The 24,654-nt window shown below is 42.6% G+C and overlaps 1 protein-coding gene across 1 annotated transcript in view; it reads left to right on the top strand.

Annotated features, from left to right (window-relative positions):
- The first annotated feature begins 272 nt into the window (after nucleotides 1-272).
- The window catches only part of cdh22 (cadherin 22), a 53,497-nt gene continuing 29,115 nt past the window's right edge, over nucleotides 273-24,654 (top strand). Inside the window, exons 1-6 of the mRNA XM_076141102.1 lie at nucleotides 273-500; nucleotides 7,201-7,495; nucleotides 18,010-18,129; nucleotides 21,169-21,336; nucleotides 23,342-23,523; nucleotides 24,236-24,492. Of these exons, the coding sequence (XP_075997217.1) occupies nucleotides 273-500; nucleotides 7,201-7,495; nucleotides 18,010-18,129; nucleotides 21,169-21,336; nucleotides 23,342-23,523; nucleotides 24,236-24,492 (1,250 nt within the window). The remainder of the gene's footprint in view (nucleotides 501-7,200; nucleotides 7,496-18,009; nucleotides 18,130-21,168; nucleotides 21,337-23,341; nucleotides 23,524-24,235; nucleotides 24,493-24,654) is intronic.

Below are 24,654 nucleotides of genomic sequence, written 5' to 3'. Positions count from 1 at the left end.
GACTGACCGAGCTTCAGTGAAAACACAATCTGTCCCTGTAAGGAATCCAACATGCTCCCTGAAGCTCGTGATCTGATCTCTATTCAACACATAAACATCACGCTTCTTATGGATTAACTTCTCCTCAAACAGACTTTTTAAGCTTCAAGTGGATCTGTGGGGATCCTTGTATTTCATATCAAATCATTATATTGAGACTGCCTCTATTTGACGCCTTACGTTACATGTAGAATCAGGGCAAATTCTTTATTCTTTTTTTTATTTTCATCAAAATGGCTCCTCGGACAGCAGGAGCTTGGACAGTGATCACAGCTTTGGGACTTCTCAGCTGCTGTAGTTTGGGCTGGTGTGAGGCTTCAAGGACTAGTGGTTCAGCCTCTGGAGTGAGCAGGCAGGAACAAGAGCCCATGGGACTGGAACGGGTGAAGAGAGGATGGGTCTGGAACCAGTTCTTTGTGGTGGAGGAGTACACGGGCACGGAACCACTGTATGTAGGAAAGGTAAGACCTTCTTCTTTCTTCTCAATATACCTGGAGAAACTTTGTGTCCTGTTTCTAAGGACAGTTATGTCCAGTAAAGTGGCTTCTTCAATTGATTTGGCTTTTTAGCAACAGTATTCCTTCAGTAAGAGTATTCAGCAATTCTGTCAACTTGAAAAAGGACTGAGAAGCTTCGAGAAATCTGAATCACCGTCACCTTTCAGTTGTTGCTTTTACCACTTTAGAGAAGACAGAAGAAAGAGGCTCACACACTGCCTGTTTTACGGCTGTTACAGGATTTTAATCAGCTGAAAGACAAAAGTCTGAACACGTAGTGGATGTTATGTTGGTAACAAATGACCAATTAATCCAACCATTTACACATTTATTGGTTTAGTTGAAATGAAATTGTTGTACATTCAAATGTGTTCTTAATTTAATGAATAACCAAACCAAAGTGAACAAAGCCACACTCATTAAAATGAGTTTTGAAGAGGGTTGTGTGTGTGTGTGTGTGTGTGTGTGTGTGTGTGTGTGTGTGTGTGTGTGTGTGTGTGTGTGTGTGTGTGTGTGTGCGCCTCTCCACTAAACACCCAACCTGCTGTGTGCCCTTGTTTGCTAAGAGATGTAAGCAGATGGCAGCGTAGAAGAAATGGCGGAAATTGATTTAAATATTGTGCCAGATTTATCTAAACAAAGCGTCACCTGAGTGGCTCCACAGGTGTAGGCGGGGCCGCTTCCAAGCACAAATAAGCACAAACAATGGACTCACACTGATAGAACACCGTTTTCAAAAGACTCACTCTGGTCATCTCTCATTAGTTTAGTCATTCCTGAAGTGAGAGCTGTTTGGGGTTTTTGTTTCATTCTGCCCCGCTGTGCCATCAGACAAAGTGTGTGTGTGATCTGCGTGTCTGTGATTATTGTTTCAGCATCTATTCTTCCGTCTCCCTTCCTCTCTTTCGCGTCGTATTCGTCGGTTGCTTGTCAAATGAACCTAGCTGCCCTGATGAGAGCGGACAGCCGGTACCATTTAATTGCTTTTAGTATAATGCGATATGAAAAGCTGTAAAATTGATACAGAACACACACAGAACACAAGATCCACTGATGAGTCAACCGTTCCAACAATGTGCTGCCCCTGTTCGTAATTGTTTAAAACGTGGCAGTTAACCAGCTAAAACTTAGAATCCCATTGATCTCGCTATCGTAGCGAGGTAATGGCGATATTCTCTGCAGCATGACTGGCTGTTAGATTTGTCTCCTGGCCATTATCTATCTGCCATTGCGCCGTAGGTCCTCTGGGAAAATGCAAGACCAGGCATTAAAGCCAGAAGGCAGGATGATCGGTCTACTAAAACAGAAAGAGAGAGACGGACAAGAGAGAGAGACAGAGGAAGACGGAGGCAGAGACGGGCTGGATGATTGATACATGAGGAAGGGAAGGAAAGGAAAGGATGGAGATAGGAGGGCGAGGGCTGGGGGGGGGATTCATGCATTTGCTTGTGATTCATCAGCAGACAGCGTGCCAGGGAGGGCGGTGAACTGATCAAAGAAAGAGAGAGAGAGAGAAGAAGAAGAGAGATGTTTTTATTCATAAAATTATACACACTTATTGCACTTGTGAGGAGGTTACAGGCAGGCGTGATCCTTGCTACAGAAGTAATGGTGCAGGAGGTCGTGTGTGTCTCTCTCTCACACTCACACACTCACACCCTCACACCCGTACTGTATAATGCAGCCAAACACACATGGGCCAGGCTGGATTTTAGTATCAACTCTGTAATTTATGCGATAGAGGATTAAAGCCAAATAGCATGCCACTGCTGCATCCAGCTCTTTTTTTTTTCCACATTACTTTCCCTAAGTCAGCATACACGCCAAGCTCGCTCAGTCTCACACCGTCACAGCACACACACTCACACACACACACTCTGCCAATGAAATACAGTTTAAGAAATGGTAACTGACAAGATAATAAACCACCGTCTTTGTGCAGCGCCTTCATTTAAGGAAGGTTCTGGACAACGGCTGTAATTTTAATGCGATCGTCTTTTTAGATTCAGTATGTGTTGTAATACAAAGAGGGAAATACAAAGGGAATGTAATTTTGTAAGAAATACACGCTGAGCTAAAAAAGATGATTATAACATTGTGATTAGTTGAGAGAGAGAGGGGGGGGGGAGATATAGAGAGGGAGAGAGAGAGAGAGATGCAGGAATTTTGCTCTTTACCTTTTTGCATTGTAATACAAATGCATTCAGTGCAAAATTCTTCAGCTGTTCTGAAAGTGCAATGTCATGGCTATAGTGCGAAAGAAGCTACACACATTTCTGAGTTTGACCTCTTATTGGGAGGAAAACCAAGCAACGTGAGGAGAACATAGTAACCTCCAAACCCACACAGCCATCAACACACACTCCAGCACCAACACACAGAAGTACAGTATTTATGTATCTGTCTATACAATCAACACATTCTGATAATCTCCCATATGATTCTGTGGGATGTTACATACTGTGTACGTGCATGAAGTTGGTTTATTTAGCATATGATCGATGCAATTCCTTTAAACAGAATTATGACTTCTTTTTTTAAAGGAGATTGGTCTTCCTGAGCTTATTTTCGTTATATTTTCAAATTTTGTCAGTCGTAAAAAATGAATTGTGAACAAACTGTTCTGTAGTTTCAATCTGTTTTGTATTTCCTCGGTGAAATGAGGGGAGGAAGCCCACAGAGAGGAATCGTTAGTGCTACACACACACACACACACACACACACACACACACACACACACAGCAGCATGTTTCTTCATCTTCCCGCATATATTCCTACATTTATCCGCTTCATGCACCATCTCAGGGACTCTACAAAATTTCAACAAACCTACAAATGCGTCGGCCCTCTCTCTGCTCCACTAGTAAGTACTGTAAACGTATATAAATATGAAAGTGACGCTTTACATTCACCATCAGATTCAGTCTTTGTGTACGTGTTTGCGGTTTTGTATGAAAGTACATCCTCAGTCGCAACAGATTCTTCAGTTCCATGCGATATCTAAACAGGTGGTTCTGACAACCAGACACACACACACACACACGCTGACACAGACACATACACCCACACACACACATGCAGCGTTCTGTCTGCTTGAGCAGTACTTTCCCTTCAGAATCGGCCAAGCTGTAATTAGTCAGATCTCTGCTGTTCTAACATCACAAAACCGCCATCAAAGAGGAACAAAGTGGCTTCAGATGGGATAAAAGAAGACTCAGGAAGTGTAGGGCTGTTATACACGCCGTCTCGGGGAATCTCATTTCCTCCAGCGAGGACGACAGTTTTGTGTAACTCTGCTCGGTCATGAATAATGTTATCATCTTACATTACCTAGGTTTCTTTCTCATGCCTGTTTTATTTACTCCTCTATCTTCCCTCTGTTTGAGGATCTGTACCCTCACACACTTATCTTATCCTTGTCTTCTCACTGATTTCTTTCACTTTCTTCCGCCGCCGCCTGGCTGTCATTCCCCCTCGTCTCTGTCACCCACTCCCGTGGCCTGGTACCCTTCCTTCCCCGTCGTCTGTCTCCACCTATGCCGCCTCTGATACAGTCACCTTGTTAACACTTTGAAGCTGTTAAGATCGGAGAGCTTGACAAGCTTACAGTGAAACGTGGCAGGCGTAGTCCTGATTACACAGACTTTAATATAAGACAGCCAATTTGCTTCTGCTTTGAAACACAGTGAATCCGCAGCTTCCGTGTATCTCACATTCTGCTTATCTTCACTTGAAAGCTGAACATTCCAGTCCAGCAATGCCTTGTTATTCCATTATCCCACTATTCTGTCTCATATACAGGTTTTTAAATGGACTTTCTCCCTCCCGCTGACTTTCAATCATACGCCACTGGGCTTTAAATGATATATATTCAGTCAGAGTTTGTGCTGTAACGTATGACTACTGTACGCACTTAAACCAGCGGCCTCCTGACGACAAAAAACCAACAAACACAAACATCATGACTGCGTGTGACTCATATGTCATTCTCCTTCAGTTACAGTCGGACACTTTGTTGTGACCCAAAGGTGAAGCCGACAGGTTGTCAACAGCCTCGCTTTCCTATGAGACACCCACAGGCTTCCACCTAAATCTCCCAAGGCACTGCAGATTACTAAAGCAAACGCACAGCTAGCCACTAAATCCTCCTAAAAGCTAAGAAAAATAGTCTTTATACATTCAGTGTAGCCCAAACACCCCTGATGAGCATTGCGTATATTATCTTGTCTATGTGTAGATTTTAAAATGTGTGTGTCTCCTGGCTGTAAGTCAAAGCCAAGATCAGCGTATACTCAGTCTCAATGCTCTGTGCTTACAAGTTTTGCATGAGATGACCCTGAGAGATTCTGCCTGGTCTGAACTCTCACCGAGCATTTATGCTTTACAAAACCCTTTCAAGTGTAAAGTTTTGTAGACGATCTTGACCTATTCCTCTCTCAGAATCGCTTCTGAATGCGCAGAGAAATACAGTAAGAGTTACTTTCCTTCTAGCCAATGGCGTAATTTTTAGCGTACAACAGCAGGAGTGATGTGTGGATGTGTGTATCCGCACTGTCTGAATCCAGGAACACGTGGTGCAAAATGTACCCACAGATCAAACAGCATGGGGCCATTTTCCTAATTATTCACATCTTACGCCACTTTGCCACGATCTGGGTAAAGAGGTGCAGCAGCCCTCTGTGGTTTCTGCAGAGCACAGCAATTACCTATTCAACGCAAAAATCCAAGTTAATGAAGTGACATCATTAGGAGCAGCAAAGGATTCAAACAATGGGCACTAGGGCTCTGTGATGCGTGAGATCAACAGTGCGACTCAAAGCTGCGGCCTGAACTTTGCCGCGATTGCTATCTGGCTCTTTTTAAAAGGACATGAGAGGAGCCGATGCGATTGGAATCATTATTAAATTCCATCCCGGCTTCACCTGCTTATCTTGCATTCCTCTCACTAATAATCACCTCGTCCCGCCCCGGGCTCTTATCTAATTAGTGCCGTGCCGCAACAGATATGTGAACAATTTCGTACCAAATTTGCAAAACGACTGCCACGTGTTTTTCTACATACGGTCCAAGTTTTAGAAAATAACAGAACAGGCCAGTGGAAATGTTGTTCTGAATCACTGAGACGGACAAGGTTGTATTTCTTTATTCAGCCTTTGACTAATAAATGTTCATTCTTAAACTGGAAATAAATACATTTTTGTTTAAAAATCATTAAGGTCATGTTTGCACTCCTACCGTCTATTTTCAGCCAAGTGAGTCACACCCATGGTTTGACCTTTCGTGTGCAAAGAACAACTTAGCTAAATGCAATGTGTGTGTGTGTGTTTGCGCTTGTGTGTGTGTTTCAAGCTGCCAACATGAATCACTCCACTGGGGATTTAAGTTGACAGACGGATGAGAATATCCATCCTGAGGAAAGAGAAATGGATTCATCCCAGCAGGAAGATGAACTCACTGTGTATATTTTTGAACGTTCCATATCTGTACGAGGACGGCCCAGTAAGTAGGCATATGTGTGTCTGGCTGTGCACACGTTAAGAGGGGAAGCGCATGCATACTGGCGGCATTTGAACAATTGAAGTAACACAGGATGACACATTCTACATAGATTTTTGTCACCAGAATCTAATTTGGAAGAGAGAGCGAGGGAGAAATATCCACTGGCACAATGAGTATGCAGACTTTTATGAGATAGCTCTCTCAGTTTGGACCAATGCAACTTCTTTTATTATAACTGAAATATTGATATTGTCAAAGTATGTGCTGCTATATTTTCTCCAATTGTTCGTGTATTTGTCTGCAGGAGGATTCAAAATTGAGAGAAAAGGCTGAAAACAGAGAGATAAAAATGGGTACGGGACGTATAAGGGAAGGCAATATCAGGGCGCAGGCTTGCATTATTCGGAGGTTTTACGACAAATACTTAATGAAAACCCCCGTGAGGGTGATAGAAGCCTGTATTTAATTAAGCCTTTATAAAATATTAACTAGGGAGGCTGGGGCGATTTCCCCTCTCCCCTGCTTTGCTCAGTAGATTGAACCACAGTTACAGTGCATAGACAGATTTGAATTATAATTTCAGATAGAAGGTGAGCAAGAAGAGAGAGAGCGAGATGGAGAGACGGAGAGAGAGCGATAGCGAGAGCGATAGGGGGGGTGGTAGCGCTCACTAAAGAGCCAAAGGGGAGGTTGAGAAGGGGGACCGATTCTGCTCCTATTGCTGCCTCTGGAATGTCTTCTAATCACATTAGGGGAGAACTATAGCTCTGATTTATAAGGGCCCTTTTAAGTTCACTTTTCAGCCGAGGCACCTCTATGTCTCCACCTTTAACAATCTTTGAAATGACTTTGGGCTCCTAATTTGGGCGTCACATCCTGTGAAGGGCACTCTGTGCATGAAAGGTGTAAATCATCGCTCCAGCTATAGTGTCTTTTTCACTACAACGGTGATGGCTGCGATAGAGAGCTCAGAAGAAGCCTTGAAATGCAATTGCTGCTGGCGTAATAGATAAGGTGATATGTTGAAGAATTGCTCTGATTTCCTCTCATTCGCATGTGGGTGGTGACAGCAATTGGCAATCAATCAATAACTCAAACTAGACAGGAAAAATGTATTCCCACAAAATAATATCACTTGAAGTTAACTTACTCCATGTATTTACAGATTCACACAGACTCTGATGAGGGGGAAGGCAACATCAAATACACTATATCTGGAGAAGGAGCAGGTTCCATCTTCATCATCGACGAGCTGACGGGAGACATCCACGCCACGGAGAGATTGGACCGTGAGGAGAAGGCTTTCTACACGCTGAGGGCCCAGGCCAGGAACCGGCTCTCCAATGATCCGCTGGAACCGGAGTCCGAGTTTGTCATCAAGGTCCAGGACATCAACGACAGCGAACCCAAGTTTTTGGAGGGACCGTACATCGGCAGTGTGGCGGAGCTTTCACCCATAGGTAAGGCTGGAAATGTAGAGAGTGAAAGTGCAGTCCAACAGGGGAGATGTTTCAGGCCATGAGCTCTGGATACAGTACCGCGAAACCACTTATACAGTATTACATCTCCATCTATGAGCATGCGTGGGGTTTATAACATGATACTTTGTCCTGGTCTCAGGGGGAAGGGAGAAAGTGCAAAAGAGAGCAATATGCTCAAGTTCTCCTCCATTGTGGACATGGAAATAGGAAAGAGCTGAAAGTAGATGCTGGATGAAAATAGATGTGGATGAGAATGAAGAGATATAGTGTCTGAAGGATCCCTGTGTGGATTGTGTTTGAGCTGAAATGGTAGATGAAGAGGATGAAGGAAGAGGAAGGTGGGCAAAGAAAGAAAACTAAGATACTTGAATTGCATTTCTCTCAGATGAGCGTGGCACTCTGACATACTGTTACCAGTGAAATGATGAAGGGAGCATAATGGAGAAAGAGAGGCAGCAGAGAGAGAGATGCTCTTAAAGGGGTGAGATGGTGACCAGGGGAGCACATTTTGATGAAGGCTTTGATGTTCCAATGCTTTTATTCTTGACGAACATAATTATTTCTATAAACAATAGTTAAGCAGCTCAAGATAAGTGTCAGGGCATCATTTGCGTCCTATTGTTGTCTAACCCTAACCCACACCTGAGTTTTTATAAACAAAAGTGTGTGTGTGTGTGTGTGTGTGTGTGTGTGTGTGTGTGTGGTTTGGGAGTAGGTGCAAAATGGAATGGCTGTTCAGTGTTGAAGTCTGATTGGAATTAATTCCTGCTTCCTCAGCATGATCCACAACATGGCCATTTCTGCCTACAGTGCTTTTAAATACTGAATGTGTGTGTGTGGGGGGGGGGGGGGGTGTGTGGTGACAGAGAAGGGTAGAGACAGAGATTTTACACAATGCAGAGTTTAAGTAAAAAAGATGCAAAGCCTGTAGGGGAGCGAGTCATTTCGTTTTGAAAAGAGAGAGAGAGAGGGTAGAGTCCCATAAACCTGGCTTGGTTCATGCTAGTTAATGTAACGTTAATGATGGTGACCCCTCCTCTTTGGCTGCTCCCCCTTGTTCGACCCCGTCCCACCTCAGTCACATGTACGCTCTTAAATGAGCCTGCAGTTCATAGTTTAAACATCAGCGTGGCGCTCCAGCACTAATGAGCGAACAGCAAGTGCTTAGTCAGGCGATCTCGTCGTCAGTCCCCGTGTCTTTACTCTCCTCCTGTTGAACATTAGCTAAGGCAGCATTTTTTTTTTTTGCCATGTCAGTGATAAGGTCATAAGCTCAGTGACAAACTGAAGAGCCAAAGTAAAAAACATGGAGGAGCTAGACGCACCAGCCTGTCACTCCTGGTTTGCACATTTGCCGCCCACTGCCTGTATGCTGCAGGACTGCTGGTTAGGACTGGAACACACACTCAAAAAGTCACTTATTTACTTTATTCGTGACCACATAAGCCCTGAAGGAAAATACTGCTTTTACTGTTCTTGATCAGATCATTCTGGCCGTCAACATTGCATATAGTAATGTGTCTGCCTGTTTGGGTGCCACAATAAATCTGGAGATTGTTCAGTACATCTCAATTTAGCAGGCAAAAACACTGAAAGTAAAACTGAAACACACACACAAGCACAAAAAAAAACTATACTACACTCGATAACGGCACCTCAAAGAGTTACCTTTAGGCACCTTGTGCTTTCATGTCAATTTCTGTGCAAAGTGACTTTTCTTTCTGTAGTTCCAGCCGTTTCTAGCAGCCTCGTCTAGACTGCAGCAATTAAATATGACCTTCTGAAAATAGCATTCAACATTCAGATACATAACATACTGTAATATCATATAATAGAATACATACGCATTGCTATAATAATGTATAATTCATTCTATTTTTATTTAGTATTGAAACGAGAGGGGGCGGAGTTTAAGGTATTCACCAGCTTGCCAAATTCACCCACACTCCACTTGCAAATCAGTGCACATATTAAAGCTGGTAGTTTCTTCTGAATGCGTTTACCTGTTTATACTGAGCCCGAGTGATTGCACAAGAACTCTGAACAGATCGGTCCATGGAAAAAAAATGTCCATGTATATATGTGCTACAGCAGGCCGGGTGTCTAGTCTGAGTGATGTGGACAGGTGAGGAGGATTCATCCAACCTTCATCCGCTGATCAGGAGTCACACCAGCCTCAGAGGATAAGAACAGAACTAAAATAAAACAGAGGATATATGTTGAGAGGTTTTTGTCAGATTGGTGGATCAGTCTGACAAACCGGGTTGGTGGTTTTAGGTATATGCCGAATCTAATCTAAGCACAATTTATTCAATTGTCTTTGTAGATTACTGTCATAACACCATCTGGAACACATCAAATCAGTGTCATGGAGATGCATAATGAGTATAGCCAGACTCAGGGTAGAAAATTGTAGCACTATGTGAACTGAAGCAGGGTTGCATAATCTGTTGTAATGGAAACAGGTAGCAAGCATTTCCCACCGCGTTGGTACATGTACATTGCTGTTTTATAGCCGACCATGCAGCCAATGCCTTGGAAAATGTCAGGCCATAACAGTAAGAAAGTAATCAGGAGTCAGCTTCCAGAGGAATATTCATTTTTACTTATCACCCTGTCTGCATGTCTTTGTCATCGCTACACAGCCTTGTTGCAGAGATCTGGGCTGTCTGTCCATCTGTCTGCTCAGCATCAAATACCCTGAATAACATTTGTTTTTAAATATCATTCCTTGTCAGTGTGGTTTTCAGGGTGGGTTAACTCTAGGCGAGGGCAAATGAAATAGGAGTGGTAAAGACGACGATGATGAAGACTGCGAGCCTCTGTACTGTGTGGTCTGCAGGATAAATGTGCAGCTAATGAAATTGCATTCTTAAATCAAATTTGCAGGGTAAGGGGGATTGAACGTTGGTGGTGCGTGTTTTTATGTCAGGGGTAGGGAAGAAAACATGGATGGAGTCATTCAGGAACAACAGTTACTTCATCCTCTGAGTCACAATATAGCAACCGTGAAAGAGTAGAATGCATTTTTCTCTGAAGCCAAACATTCTGTGGTGGGTTTGTACCGATGTGTTGGACCATGAGGGGATCGTTCCCTTTGGAGACACAACTCAGATTTCTGGCATTACAGAATAACTTTTAATTTATAAATTTCATATCTTTTGTTATAATATAAATACAGTTGTTATGTAACAGGTTTATAACTTTTGCTCAGAATGTCTCCTGTAATTAATCTCCTGAAATAAATGACTCAGTAAAATGCAGGTTGCAGTTCAATGAAGTGCAGAATATCTCTTAACATTTGGAACAATGTGAGATTGCAGTGTGACCTGGAGGTACAGAGCTTCCATGAAGAATGAAAGCATGTTAATACTTATAGGAGAGTGTTTTTGTAAATGCTCTTGATGGACAAAATACAATTTTCTGTGTGAGAGGTGATTTGTTCAAATGGATCTTGATTCATTTCACTATAGCGTTCCAGTTGGTGATTGTTATTATTAACTCAACAAAGCATAGGGCCTCTATTTGGCAAAGATGTTGTGTTTCAAGTAGCCCTGTTGCTCAATCGCACAAAGTCCCATGGTCAAACTCTGGTAGCCGACATGGGTCTTTCATTTCTTTCTTTGATTAAAAACTGCCCACTGGGGTGAGCTTGAGACTGTCTATGCATGTGTCCTTTGTTTTCTCTTCCCTCTGTGTAGTATACAGCATGTTTCTATAGTACGGTATACGTGCTAACCCGTATGAAACAGTGAAATCATTGTTTCCCCTTCTGTAACCTTGGATCATAATGAAACAACCTGAGCTAGCCATGAACAGCAGTAATTGCTCAGCAATGTCAGCAACAATTATACCCAAACAAAGAACCCTATAAATATTACTTTGGTTGGTATAAGGATTTAGTCCTCATTAACCTTGGAAGCGAAAAGGGCCGGAGGGCTCTTGTTTGAAAACCAGTAATGGCTTGAAGGAAGTAAAGATCTATTGTGTTGTAAGATAAAATGTTACACATTGAAGGCCTGTTTGACTAATCGCCGCTCACTTAAAGTCCAACAGGTCATCATCTCCCTCTGTATGGCTCACCGGCCCCTTTATTTTCCAAGTAAAAGCTATTACTGCATTAATGTAAATAACCTTCAGTGTTAAAAGGCTAATGTTCTCCTGTTAAAGGTCTTTCTTTCCCTTTCACAAGCACATCTGACTCATCTTCAGCAAAAAGCGGTCTGGTCCAAAATGTCTCAGTAATATTCAGAGTTCACATTATGTTCAATTAATGCATAAACACTTTCTCCTCTGGTTGGATACATTAAGTAAATGGCTTTGACGGTCTTGAATTAGAGATGCAACAGGTGAGATCTGCTTTTGGTGCACTCAAGGCTGAAAGACTCACAGTGCTGAAAAGAACATGTGTTATATAGAGTATGCAGGACTACCATAGAGCTAGATGGATACATTAACATCCAGTTTCATATGTATCCAGTTATTTCCTGTAAATATGTTTGCAAATAGAATTTAATAGAAAAGGGGAAAATGTACGTTTTCTTTCCTCCCCTCAGATCTCAGACAGATGTGAGTTTGGACTTTTTGTCCGTCAATAAGATATTTGTGGAGCTGCTAAATCAGACTGAGGGTACTGTGGATATGTTTTTGAAAAGCCTAATTCATATTTCAAATGTATTCATCTCTGTTGTCTTTGGTTTTGACCAGCTATACTGTTCAGATACCTTTCAGGCAAAACAACTGCAAACAAAACCCATCAAACTGGTTCACTCTTATCTACAATATGTGATAAAGCTCATCACCCTCTAGACAGTGAGATATTGGAAAGATTGTGCTATTAGATACAAACATACAGAGAGATGATTGAAAGCTTTAGCAGTGAGACCCCGAGTTTACTCCCCTTGTCTATGGAATACTGATATCACAAACATTTCTGTTATTCTGTTTTTTAGTCTCACACTATGACAAGTTTGAACCTTGTTCGACGAAGGTCAGGTGACTGCAAGGACGGGGACGCTGGGAGTAAACACCCTCTGATGATGGATTCAAAACAGGAGGAATTCTGTGATTTATATGGGTCCATTAGAGACGACCACAGGGCTCTTGATTGGCAGAGATGTGGCAGGCCAAGACTAGAGTGCCGTTGCTTCGTAACCCCGGGTAACACTGATTGACAAATAAACAACAAGCAGGGGAAAAAAACGGTCCGCTAAGAGACTTTAAACTGGCCGGTAGAATCCACTAATGAGAAAAACTAATGTAGTGGAGGATTAAAAAATACAACAACAATCGACTGAGCTGAAATGAGCCCAATGTTGGATTCAAAGCGGCAGTTATTCTGCACTTTCCATCGAAGACATACCTAACATTTGAAGTTATATTGCAGATATAGATTGTGGAATGACTGAAATATGTGTTTTAAACTGATCAATATCCTGAACTTTCAAGTAATAATCAAATTGTGGCAGCTTTAGAGATTTTCTGCCAGTCCAGCTATACTTCTAAGCGTGATATCCTGAAATGCAGCAGCACTTTAGCTTCATTGTTGCTGTTCTTCTTCATCAATGGATCAATGGATCACTTATTTAATGTATATGAATGGAAAAGGTATTGATTGCAATTATCAAGCATGCTGCGGTTCCTCACAACTAAGACATTTTGTGCAGGAATCGAATTTGTAAAGAACCTGCAATGGCCATGTAGCTGACAGGCAGGTTTTCAAATTACATGAAGCGGGGCCCAGAGACAGACGAGACCTCCCACTGCTTGATCCAGCACTTTGAACAAAATTACAACATTGACTTAGGATTTGATCGGAAAATCACTAATATTTCCAACTATGTGTGGTGATTGACACATGGAATAGCTGAATAATCAGGTGCAGAGCTCAAAGAGAAGAGGTACAGCAGTGAAAAGAAAAAGGCCGCAAACCCGTTTTCCCCTCCTTGCCCTCCTCTTGACCGGTCTTTCTCATTTCTCACCCTCTCTATCTGATTTTATATGGTGACCCTACTCTAGCGGTACAGAGACATATGCCTCCCTCCACTTGAGAGGAATTGTGAGAACTCCACTTGGGGGTTAAAGTAATAATCAGCAGCTCTGTTGCTGTGGTGTAGAGAGATTGCCCAGGATGCTGCAAATTGCCGCAGTCACCATTAGGACAGCCCGGGTCTGTCATGCTAACAACAGATGAGACATTTGGGGCAGTGGGATCACAGCAGAGAAAAATGTGACAAGGCAGGAGCAACTTCCAATCAATATCCCCCCTGGTAGCCATTTTCATGTGGGTGACCAGTAACCTTCGCTATGATGCGTTCAGCCACGGTGCTCGACATCATCGATTACGGCAGATTCCGGTGCGTGTGTGGTGTGTGGGGGAGGGTGCGGAGAGACTGAGAGAGAGAGTGAACTTATGAATTCAGTGTGTGAAAATGTATGGAAGATGTACTGAATGTGACACCAGCAGCAGTATTGGAGAAATGCAATGGTGAAATTAACTATTGCAGTCTGAATGCCTGCGGATGGCTGGCATAAAGACAATACAGTATACAGGGGAGATTTCAATCACATTGTTAAAGCTCCTTAGGTTGCTGTGGTCCTTACTGTTTATTGTAGAATTGTTGTGTTTTCCCCTGAAACTAAAGAGAGGATTAGCATTTAAGAAGACATATCACCTGGTCCACAATATTGTCTACAAAACGAATAATGATCCAATCTATTAAAAGACACAAGTTGAAAGGCTAACAAAGGCGGGATTTATCATCTCGGTCGCAGGAGATGAAAAATATTTCCTAAATTCTGGCAGACATCTCGTTGAAGATCAGTGTAAGCAGGCCATTGGCTTTTATGTCATGGCAGATTTTCCCCCCATACTTTATTCTCTCCGTTCTTTGCCTCACTCTTTCCCCTCCTCTCTCTCTCTCTCGGGGCATTTATGTGGACGAGAGAAGAATGAATCACAGTGGAAGTAGTGAAGAAATAACTTTTCATGTGAAAACATCTCAGCTTTTATGGCTTTACTAAATGATCCATAATGCAGGCGGGGGGCACTCAGTCCTGCAGATTAAGGTGGGTCGGGGCAGGGAAAGAGCCTCGCTGCCGCAGCCGTTAGACCCCTCCGCTGAGGCGAGAGCCAGCGCGGCACCGTCTCAGATAGGCACAAATCTCTTTTACGAGGCTGCCTCTTAAATAGCTGTCAGTCTAGTGTCTCACACGTGCCGCACTCCTCTAGCTCCCCTCACTGTAATTGAACCGTCTCTCCCAGGGTGCTGAGATGGTGTGGGAAGCCATTCCAACAGCCTGTGTTGATACCATTAAACCAAACTCATGCATAAATCTAACTATATAGCCATCGTCATCCACCATACACCTTATCCCCTACGCCCCAAAACAACCTCCTCTTTACTCTATTCCATCCCGGGATTAGTTTTCCTCACAACATTATTTACATTATCCTTCAACTGATATTGCACATTGCTCTTACTTTCTGCCGGCTGTATTTCACCACTTTAAAAAGACTGCAATAATGCTGTGATAAAATGAGACAGAGATGGATATTGTAATGTTTGAAGTGATTGTGATTGAAGATTAGTCAGTAAGGAAAACAAAACTTTTTAAATAATGAATGTCTGGAACATCTTCGTATTATGCATAAAATATTTTTATTACTGTTATATGCCTTACATAACAATTTCAGAAAATCAATAATTTTTATTGAACTTCTACTAGACCATCAATGGCAGAATCTGCCTAAGTGAGACGCCAACCACGCCAACAGATAAGTAATAACTTCTCCCCCCTGAGCACACTGACGCAAGCCAGAGCTTTAATAAGAACTCAAGAGCCAAACCTCCCTGCTCTTTTTGATATAAACACAATAAAGTAGGATTTGCATTTATATAGTTCTTCCACGCCATGTGAAGTCACTGCCGGCCAGTACCCAGAAACAGCTGAGCATCAAGCTGATTGTTACCTGGGGAAAATTAAGATAAGGGAATAATCCCATGGATGGAAATGGCTCGGTTGCATCCACAGTAGTAGGACCAACTGGGCAGGCAGAAGTAACAAACTCCCGCCACTTGCCAGTAATGAAAGCAGCTAGCCTCTACATAGCAATATGTTTTCAATATGATAAAGAATGGTATCTCACTCTCCCGCTAGCTCGGAGTCATAGGTGCGACAGCAGGTTATTACGACACGCCAATAGTCTGAAAAAGCCCATCAGCCCAACAGCCCGCTATCCAGAAAACAAACATCATTTGCTCCGAAAGCCCATTGCTCAGAACATACACTTTATTTCTAGTTGTGGAATAGCGGAAGCCAAAATAGTCATCTGTGGTTCTCTGCATTGCTAATCCTGTGCAGGGTTATGAGGTGGCTCTGGGGCCTGTCCCAGGTTTCTTCGAGTGAGAGGCGGAAATCACCTTGGACTGGTTCCCAGTCTATAAAATAACTAACATACAAACTCATTCAGTTGAACTTCAGTTGATGGCCGCGCACCATCATATTTGTGCAGATGAGCCCACAACTGAAAGCTCCGACTATTCATCTGAAAGATTTGGGAGAGGATTGAACTGTGTGCGGGCAGAAGTGAGAAGTAGAAAAGTCAGAAAAAAAGCTTAAAAGTGGCGATGTCGGTCAGCTGTGTCCACACAGTGCTGCTCTTTGGCCTTATTAAGCACCAGGACACATTTTGTTTCCTCCCCATGCTCTGGTGGTCCTCTCCAAGCGGGAGGATTCCATAATGGCATAAAGAGAGGTTCCCTGTGGGACAAGTCCTTGCAGCATGGGAGGCTCCCATAGTCCAAACACAGGCATGTTAGGTGTGTGTGTGTATGTGTATGTGAGATCGTCCTGTTAGCTTTCAAATAAATGCTCAGGTGCAGCTTTCCATGGCCATGTGAGGACTGTGCTCAGCCAGCAGACACCAAAATGTTGTACACTCAGTGGTCATCAGAGTTTTGTCCTCTACTGTCACGTCTGCGACCATTATGAAGTATAATTTCGCCTTTAGGCGTCAAATCTACTGAAGCTGACATGGCTACTAACAAATGTGAATGGAGAAATTGCTTGTAAGTTTCATTGTTTTTATTGTGCTAAATTTACATCCTTTGCTTTTGAGCTGCAAAACACTCTTTACTTATCAGCTTCACTAGCCTATAGACTGGGGTCAGTGTATCATGCATTAGTGATATCCAGCCTTAGCATCCTAACCAGCCAGACTTCCTACGTGTATGCATTAAAGAGAGACCAAAGGGTGTTACTGGTGACAGCAACAGGATAGTGATCTGAGCTGTCTGTCGTAATGGCCTGGTGGCTTTAATGATAATCTACTGGCCTGTCCCACCCGCTCTCGCCCCCCCCCGGGACCTCCTTTAGATGACAGGAAACAAACAGCGGTCTGACACTTCCTGCTAATTAGCATCATTAGCATACGGCCATTATGTGGTTGGACAGTAGCATGACAGGGCTCTGAGAAAGGCTACAGCGGTGACCTTTGGTGGACAACACCAGCTGTCAGTAATTACCCATAGCACTGGCCAGGGGGGGACGGAGACAAAGACGGACTCCTCGTCCTTGAGGACATACGCTTCCCAGGAAGCTAATTTTTTCCCCATATTTTCCCCCATTTTTTTTGTGTAATTGTAATTATTTATGGAAAGAGACAATACGAGCCTGTGGGTTTGTTTCTATAACCTTTCAGCTTCATAGGCTTTAGGTGGAGCTTAAACTAAAACGTGTGACTAAGTGGTACTGTTTGTGCTACCAGAGGCTTGTTGTATGTCTTTGCTCTTGACAAATGCATAATACATTAAGTGCAGTATAATTTCTAAAACACTGTTGCTCCACAAATATGCATTTTAAGGCATGATGTGGTAATAAGTACTCTGCATAAGTGCCACTAATCAGGAATAACTGTAGTAGACTACATGAGTTCTCTCTCATGTCTTTGACGGCAGCGATGTTGACTTCATGACTTCGTGTTCCTTTTTATCTCTGAGCACAGCTTAGAATCAAAGAGTCTGTGAACGCAGGTAATTTAAAACATAAAAAAATGTGTCCAGAAAATTATGTATATAGAGCTGAAAAGGGTTACTGCTGAGATGGAACCCAAACACATTAACCTGCCCCTCCCACGTAGAATTACAGACAAGTCCATGTGAGTGCATGTACCTGTGCAAGCAGACACATACAGAGACATTGGAATAACTATTTATGACCTATTTGAACTATTCGTCCATTTAATGGAACCTTAACTTTGGCATTCAACTACTGAGATGCTCTATATGTCAAGTTGTGAACCAGCCACTGAGACAGCTCAAGGTGACCTCAATTCTACAGGTTTGACTCTCAAAGGGGCCTCACAAAGCTAAGTGGCTTTTGAAACATACAAGTTGTGTCCTTTTCTACCTTACATTTCACAATTTTCTGTCTAAAGCTTCTCTTGCAGTGCAGCTAATAAGCTTTTCTCTTTTCTAACACATTTTCAACAGGAACATCTGTGATGAAGGTCACTGCATCTGATGCTGACGACCCCGCGTACGGCAGCAGTGCCAGAGTGGTGTACGGCGTGCTGGAAGGAGAGAAGTTTTTCTCTGTAGACAGACACACTGGTAAGATTGAGGAGCATTGCCAGTTTAGTAGCACTTACAGCAACCTCGTTTTTTTATAGGATTTCCTCTACTTCTTTTTTTACCATAAGCAATCTAAAGCTCAGAGACCAGAAATCCCATATCAATCAAATTCTATGACCAGCAACATCGAATCAATTGACCACTAACTTCATAAAGTTACAGCCAACAACTTCTCGCTGATTTCAGCAAGTACATACCAAGCATCAGTACTTTGGTTCAAGACCATGGGTAGTGCTATCATTTGCCCTTGTGAGTCAAGAAGTTAAAACATGTAGCTGTTAGCCAAGACAAGTAGGCAACAACAAAAATGTGTCTGTCTAGAGGAATCTACCCACATACACAACGTATTGCTATGTTTTTTTATTTCTTCTGTTTGGCTGTGCTAAACTATTTCACTTAGTCTTTTTTCACAAGCTTGATTTTCAGCCTTGTATCCAGCTTCGCCTTTGCTTGCTATGTTGACTTACTGCATAGTTGTATTGTACTACTGTTGTATGGTTGCTTTACACACGCTATTGCTCCGCTTTGTATTCTGAAAAAAAGAGTTCTACTTTGATTCACCCTAATTAATATGAAGATGAATATGATTCTTATTTATTATTGAATTATTGAGACAGTTAATAAGTTGCTTATGCTCTCACTGCCACCAGAGGCAGATTCCCTCTAGAGAGAATCTCCCTATACGGTTGAATTCCTTGCTTCCCTACCAGTCTGGGGTTTATAAGGCATAACACCAAGTCTTCTGGGAGTAGCTCAGCATTGGTGTTGCCTTTTAATGCCCCCTCTGGGAAAAGCACTAAAGTTTTAATGATTCTTTTTTTGGTCTCCACCACTTTGATTTGGTACAGCCTGGGTGCCTGGATGATAAATGGCTTTGCCTTGGTGGGGCTAGCTCGGAGACTGGGAAGTTTGTTCCAACGCCTGTCTCACGACCTGCATTCCTCCTACCCCCTTTCTTCAGTTTGTAGGTGGATGGGCCAGCTTAATAGGTGCGAGTCAGGAGGTGACAAGGAGGAGGAGACAGAACAGCTGAGAAATCTGCCTCATTAATATCACTCTCACTCGCCCTGACAGCAAACTCAATACCAAGTCTGTTTTTTTTACATTTCATCCCTGCTGGAGTAGTTTGAAGGTGTTTTGAATGCCCAAGTCAAAGGCGTGATGGTAATGGTTTTCCAATGAGAACATTTTTGCTAAGCTTATGTTCATAAATAAATGTTTTTATTTTGATTATTAATTCATATAAAATAACACAAAAGATCAAACCACAATATGTACTTCTGTACACATTCATACAACAGATTTTAGTAATTGCTTTTGTAACATTTTTTTACAAATTACGAATCCAACGTCAGCAGCTTGTGTAGATTTGAAATGTACTTAATCATTACACTGAAGGGATTCTTCAAGTAGAATAATTACAATCAGTGACTTAAGGAAGCATCTATTAAAGTCAGAGCTGCTTGCATTAATTGGGGGCAGTATTATTTGAATAATAGGCATGGACCAAGTTGTTATTGTAGTACATTACAATATACAGTTCAAGGTCAAGCAATCAGTTCCAAGAGATAGAGATCAGTTTGATCAGTTAAGTTCACTTCATTGTTCCCATGGTTATTGCAATTAAGATCCCATACATTTCATGACCTCATATCAGGTCTTACCTGTACTACAGTTTTATAATGTAAAGCAACTTTTTACAGTTGCTGTGACAACAAAGACTTTTCAAACTAACTACAGGTTTGTCTTATTATTATTACATATAAGTAAATGTTGTGTTTTGCTTTTTCTAGACAAAATGATTCCCAAAACCTATTCATAATTGCTCACCCAAGTTTAGTCATTGGAGTAAAAACCATGTGGACTTTGCTACATGTAGTCTAATCAAACCTGTAACAGTGACTGGGTGCTGTGACAGTTGCAGGGTTCAGCTTTTCTAAGATAGATGCATCACCCGTGTAGCCTTTGGTGGATGACAGAGGAGCTTGTCATCTGTCTCCTCCCTTAATGCCAGTACAGCATGGATTGTATTTTGGCTGCTCATACAACGTTGCCTGGAGCTAAGTGGAGCTAACTGTGACGGGAGTCAGTGAGTTGTGTACCCTGCACCAATGCAAACCTGCAAGGAGTGAAACAGTGTACCAGACCCAGGAAATGCATGGCAGGATCCTGATGTGGAAAACCCAGAGGGGAAAGTGGAATTATATTTTTTGTACACAATAAACCAGCTACTGACCGCAACTGGATGAGCAAATACAGTGTCTCTTTTGAACCAAGAAGAACTTGGTGCAACCTTGTGAGACAGACGGAGTGGGACAGAAAACATAAAGGAACAAAGCACCTGGTGACTTCTTTTCATGAATGTTTCCATGCTGTCTGCAGCTAATGTATCCTGTATGCTGTCTGCAGCTGGTCATTAAAGCCTGACCTGTCATCGCTTTTTGTCATGGTGAACAAATCACAATAAATGCAATGGTTAGAAATACTGTAAAATAACATGCAGGAGAATTAGAACATTGAGATTCGTAGTGAACCGATGACTAATTCTGTTAAATTCTCAGCAGGATGTGCAACCTAAAGTAAATGAAGCCATCGCGGACTGCTCTCTGTCCTTCAGTCGTCTCTCTCTGACCCTGTAGTGGTTTCTTCGCTTACCCTGCTTGCAGTTTGGAAACGACTCCCACCATGGAAGCGGTATAACCCCGTTCCGTGTGGCTGAGGCATGGCTTTACTCTGCCTCTATATATTATTCATTTTAATACAGCTAAGCTATAATGGCATATGTGCAGAGACGCAAATCTGTTCCATCCAGCCTGTTTGAGAAGGTGAAATGGAATGCTCTGCCTCCATAATACAGTGCTTAGCTGAGGATGATATTCATACTGAGACTGAAAATGTAGTTGGTTATCGCCTAAGTGCTAAACACAAAGGTAACCTTTCTACTGGCCTCACTTTCTACTCCTACTCCCGCTCTCTTTCTCACTCCCTTCTCCATCTCTTGCATTTCTCAATCATTAGGCCTCATCATGACAGCGGTGGCGGATTTGGACCGGGAGACGCAGGATCGTTATGAATTGGTCGTCAAGGCAACTGACATGGCAGGACAAATGGGCGGCCTCTCCGGCTCCACCACAGTGACCATAGTGATCACAGACGTTAATGACAACCCGCCGCGCTTCCCTCAGAGTGAGTGTCTCAGCCGCACATTCCCTTGCTTAAGCAAAGACAGAGAGGGTTAGACACAGGAGAGGATAGGAAGGAAGTGACAGGGAGAAAGGAGTCTGTAATGACTGAGAGTGTAAAAGACAGAAGTGAGATTTAAGACAGAAGGAAAAATAATGAGCTCAGTGAAAAGCGAGACAGTGAAACACTAAAAAGGTGATAAAAGACAGACAATATAGTTTTCTTCCTGTGGGCCACTGACACCAATAAGCAATGGAGGCATCAGCAACCTGCTGAGTGTCCTGCATGCTGTCAGAGAAAAAATAAAATCTCCTCCCTTAAATTTATGGCCCAGTCCAACACTCAGTACATAACAAAGAAGTCCATCACATGTGGAGAACTGATGCTTTCCACTGGGCATCTTATCATTCATTAGGCTCCATAGAGGACACGATCAATGGGTTCGATTTTACTGTCATTATTATGTTATGTATGATCCTGTAGTGCCAAATATACAGTCTGTGGATGAATTCGATGGCCTTTATACACTATACAACTGAAAGATTTTTTTTTTGTCTGGCGTGATGTATGACCAGAAGTACACGTTACCCAATACAAAGCAAGTGCACTCAACGTATATCCCCTTTAAGTCTCCCCCTTTTCAACACAAATTTACCCAATAGGCACTTATCCTTACAGTAAGATTTGGTTTATTTACAAACATTTCACCCACTTCTCTATGCCATAGTCTATTTTTGTAAATAGCACTGTTACTTTTGTCACAGCTTGGGGAATACCACCTGACAGTTTAGTTTATTGTATTTGATATGTCCCCACACACCTTTCCCTATATCTTTTTAAATCCCCTTTTCATCTCAGTAATCATGTTTACTCAGGGCGAGAGATAAGCCCCGTTGGATTACAGCATCCCTGTACTGTATGCTTTGGGGTACAGAGAGAGTTCGGGAAGCAGCTTCATAAAGATGCACACAAAGACGATCTAAATGTAAAGGCTGCTGTTGAACGAACACATTTTGAAACATCTTTTCAACATGTTAAAATAAACTCTGGCGGCTTCAGAAGTTATGAGATCCAGGATTTTCGCTCACCGTTCTGTTACAACAAATAATAAATAGCTTCAGATTTTGTGACAGCACTTGAATGTTCATGACAACTAATTAGCACTAGTGAACCAGATGTGACACAGCTGTCTTGGCGTCGTCATCATTTGATAAATAATGCAAAAGAAAGAGGAAGAGCTTTATTCTGTGCAGCAAGTTTGTTGCACAAGGAAGATGTATGAATAAATGTTTATACACTGGGTTTAGTGAACACACAGTTTGAAGATACTGGATACATACATACATACATACATTACATATGCACTCCTACCAGTCAGCTTGTAGAAGGCGCATTGATCAGTACAGTTCATTCTAACAAGGTCCTCTGATGTATTCATGTTGTTGAGCGTCCAGATCGTCCTTCAAGATGGAACCTTTGGACGCTCCTTTCATGCAAACACAATAAGTGCACTGACGCCAGCTACCTTGAGACCTTTATGTTTGCTACCCTTTCATTATCATTCCTACCCTCTCTCCTTTCCTGTTATCCATCACTTTCCGCATCAATTGTCATCTTCACTTTTTTATGTTACCCCCTTCCCTTTTTTGCCTCCTATCTATCCTCATCTGTTTGGCCCTTGTGTCCTAAAGGAAGATGGGAATGGATAGGAAGTGAGGATATTAGGTGGTGAGAACTAGAAGCTCCCCTTCTGGTTCTCACCTCGTAATATCCTCACTTCCTCTCTTTTTCCACCTAGGGCTATCTATCCATCCTCTCCCTCTATCCCCCGCTCATCCTTCTTCCTCTGCTATTTTCCTTCTTCTTTTCTTATTATCATTCTCTCTGCCCCTCTACTTCCTCTCAGGTGTCATTTTATAACACCCCCTACCCTTGTTTTGTGTCCCTTTATCTCTCCACTGCTTTGCTGACTCTCCCTGCCTGTCCACAAACTTTCTCTATATCCCAGAGATGTACCAGTTTTCTGTGTCAGAGGGGGCAGCCGTGGGGACCCCAGTGGGCCGTGTGATTGCTTCCGATGTGGACATGGGAGAGAACACAGACATGAGCTATCTGATCAAAGAAGGAGGGGAACTCTTCAAAGTCACGACTGATGTAGAGACACAGGAAGCAGTTGTCTCTATTAAGAAGGTATGGTTCATTAAAAAAGGCTCTGCTGCTTCTGTTTGGGTGTTAAACGAGTCTGGAATGTTACCTTAGCAGCGGAAAAAAAGCCCTTTAAAGAATATGATCACAAGCCTTTGCACACAATATACACAACTAATTAATATCATCAAATATTGTGTAAGTGTATTATTAGATTCCATAAATACTTGAACAGTTGTCAGCTACTCAACACTTCTTGGCACTGCTTGCTTCTTTTCATTCATTTTTGAAGGATTCCAGCCCTCTTGTCTCACACACACTGGAATTCTCAGGTGTCTCTTGCAGACTCCAGGAGTAAAGTCAGTGCGTCTCTGTTGGCTAACGTTTGACTAAAAGTTCCATTGGCAAAGTTAACACTGTTCGTTCCCAGCAGCCGTGTCAGCAGGCTGTCAAAGAAGCAGCAGGCCAGCAGAGGTAGGGGTTTTGATAACCTGGTGGTTCAGTGCTGCTGCAACATAATCAAAAAGAAACAACCAATGCCAACAAAAGAGAGTCGTATACTTATTAAGTCTGTGCTCGATGTTGTACATACTGTATGTATCAGCCATCGCTGAAACATTCAGGACAGCGTTGGGTTGTAGCTACATCTGCAGCTGTCGCCCCTTAGTTTTCGCGATGTAATTCTTTGAAAAAGAAGCGGTTGTGTAGATGTCTTTTAAACAGATACCCTCATTTGGAAAACTTGTCTCTCCCTCAGCCCCTGGACTTTGAGAGCAAGCGCACACACAACGTGGTGGTGGAGGCCGTAAACAAGCACGTTGACCCTCGTTTTGTTGACCTGGGTTCCTTCAGTGACCAGACCATCGTGCGAGTCAGCGTGTCAGACGAAGACGAGCCACCCATCTTTCAACCAGAAGACGGCTCGATCATGGAGGTGCAGGAGGATGCCAGAGTTGGTGCACTGGTTGGCATCGTAACCGCCAGAGATCCAGATGTGAAGAATATGCCTGTCAGGTACGGCAATTTGCATTTCAAACTTAGGTTGGAGTTATGCTCACCTGAGCTTAACCTTTCACAGACTGTATGTTCTCCAACAAAATAAACAATTTCCTGTTGAGAATGGGTTGAACGGTGAGTCAGACAGCAAGAAAAGATGCAACTAGTAAGGGGTGAATC

The sequence above is a fragment of the Genypterus blacodes genome, unplaced genomic scaffold, assembly GCF_046128005.1.
Source record: "Genypterus blacodes isolate CSIRO-AG114 ecotype Tasmania unplaced genomic scaffold, CSIRO-AGI_Gbla_v1 ptg000017l_1, whole genome shotgun sequence".
NCBI lineage: Eukaryota > Metazoa > Chordata > Actinopteri > Ophidiiformes > Ophidiidae > Genypterus > Genypterus blacodes.
The sequence above is the reverse complement of the archived record's forward strand: the minus strand, read 5'-3'. Positions and strand labels throughout refer to the sequence as shown.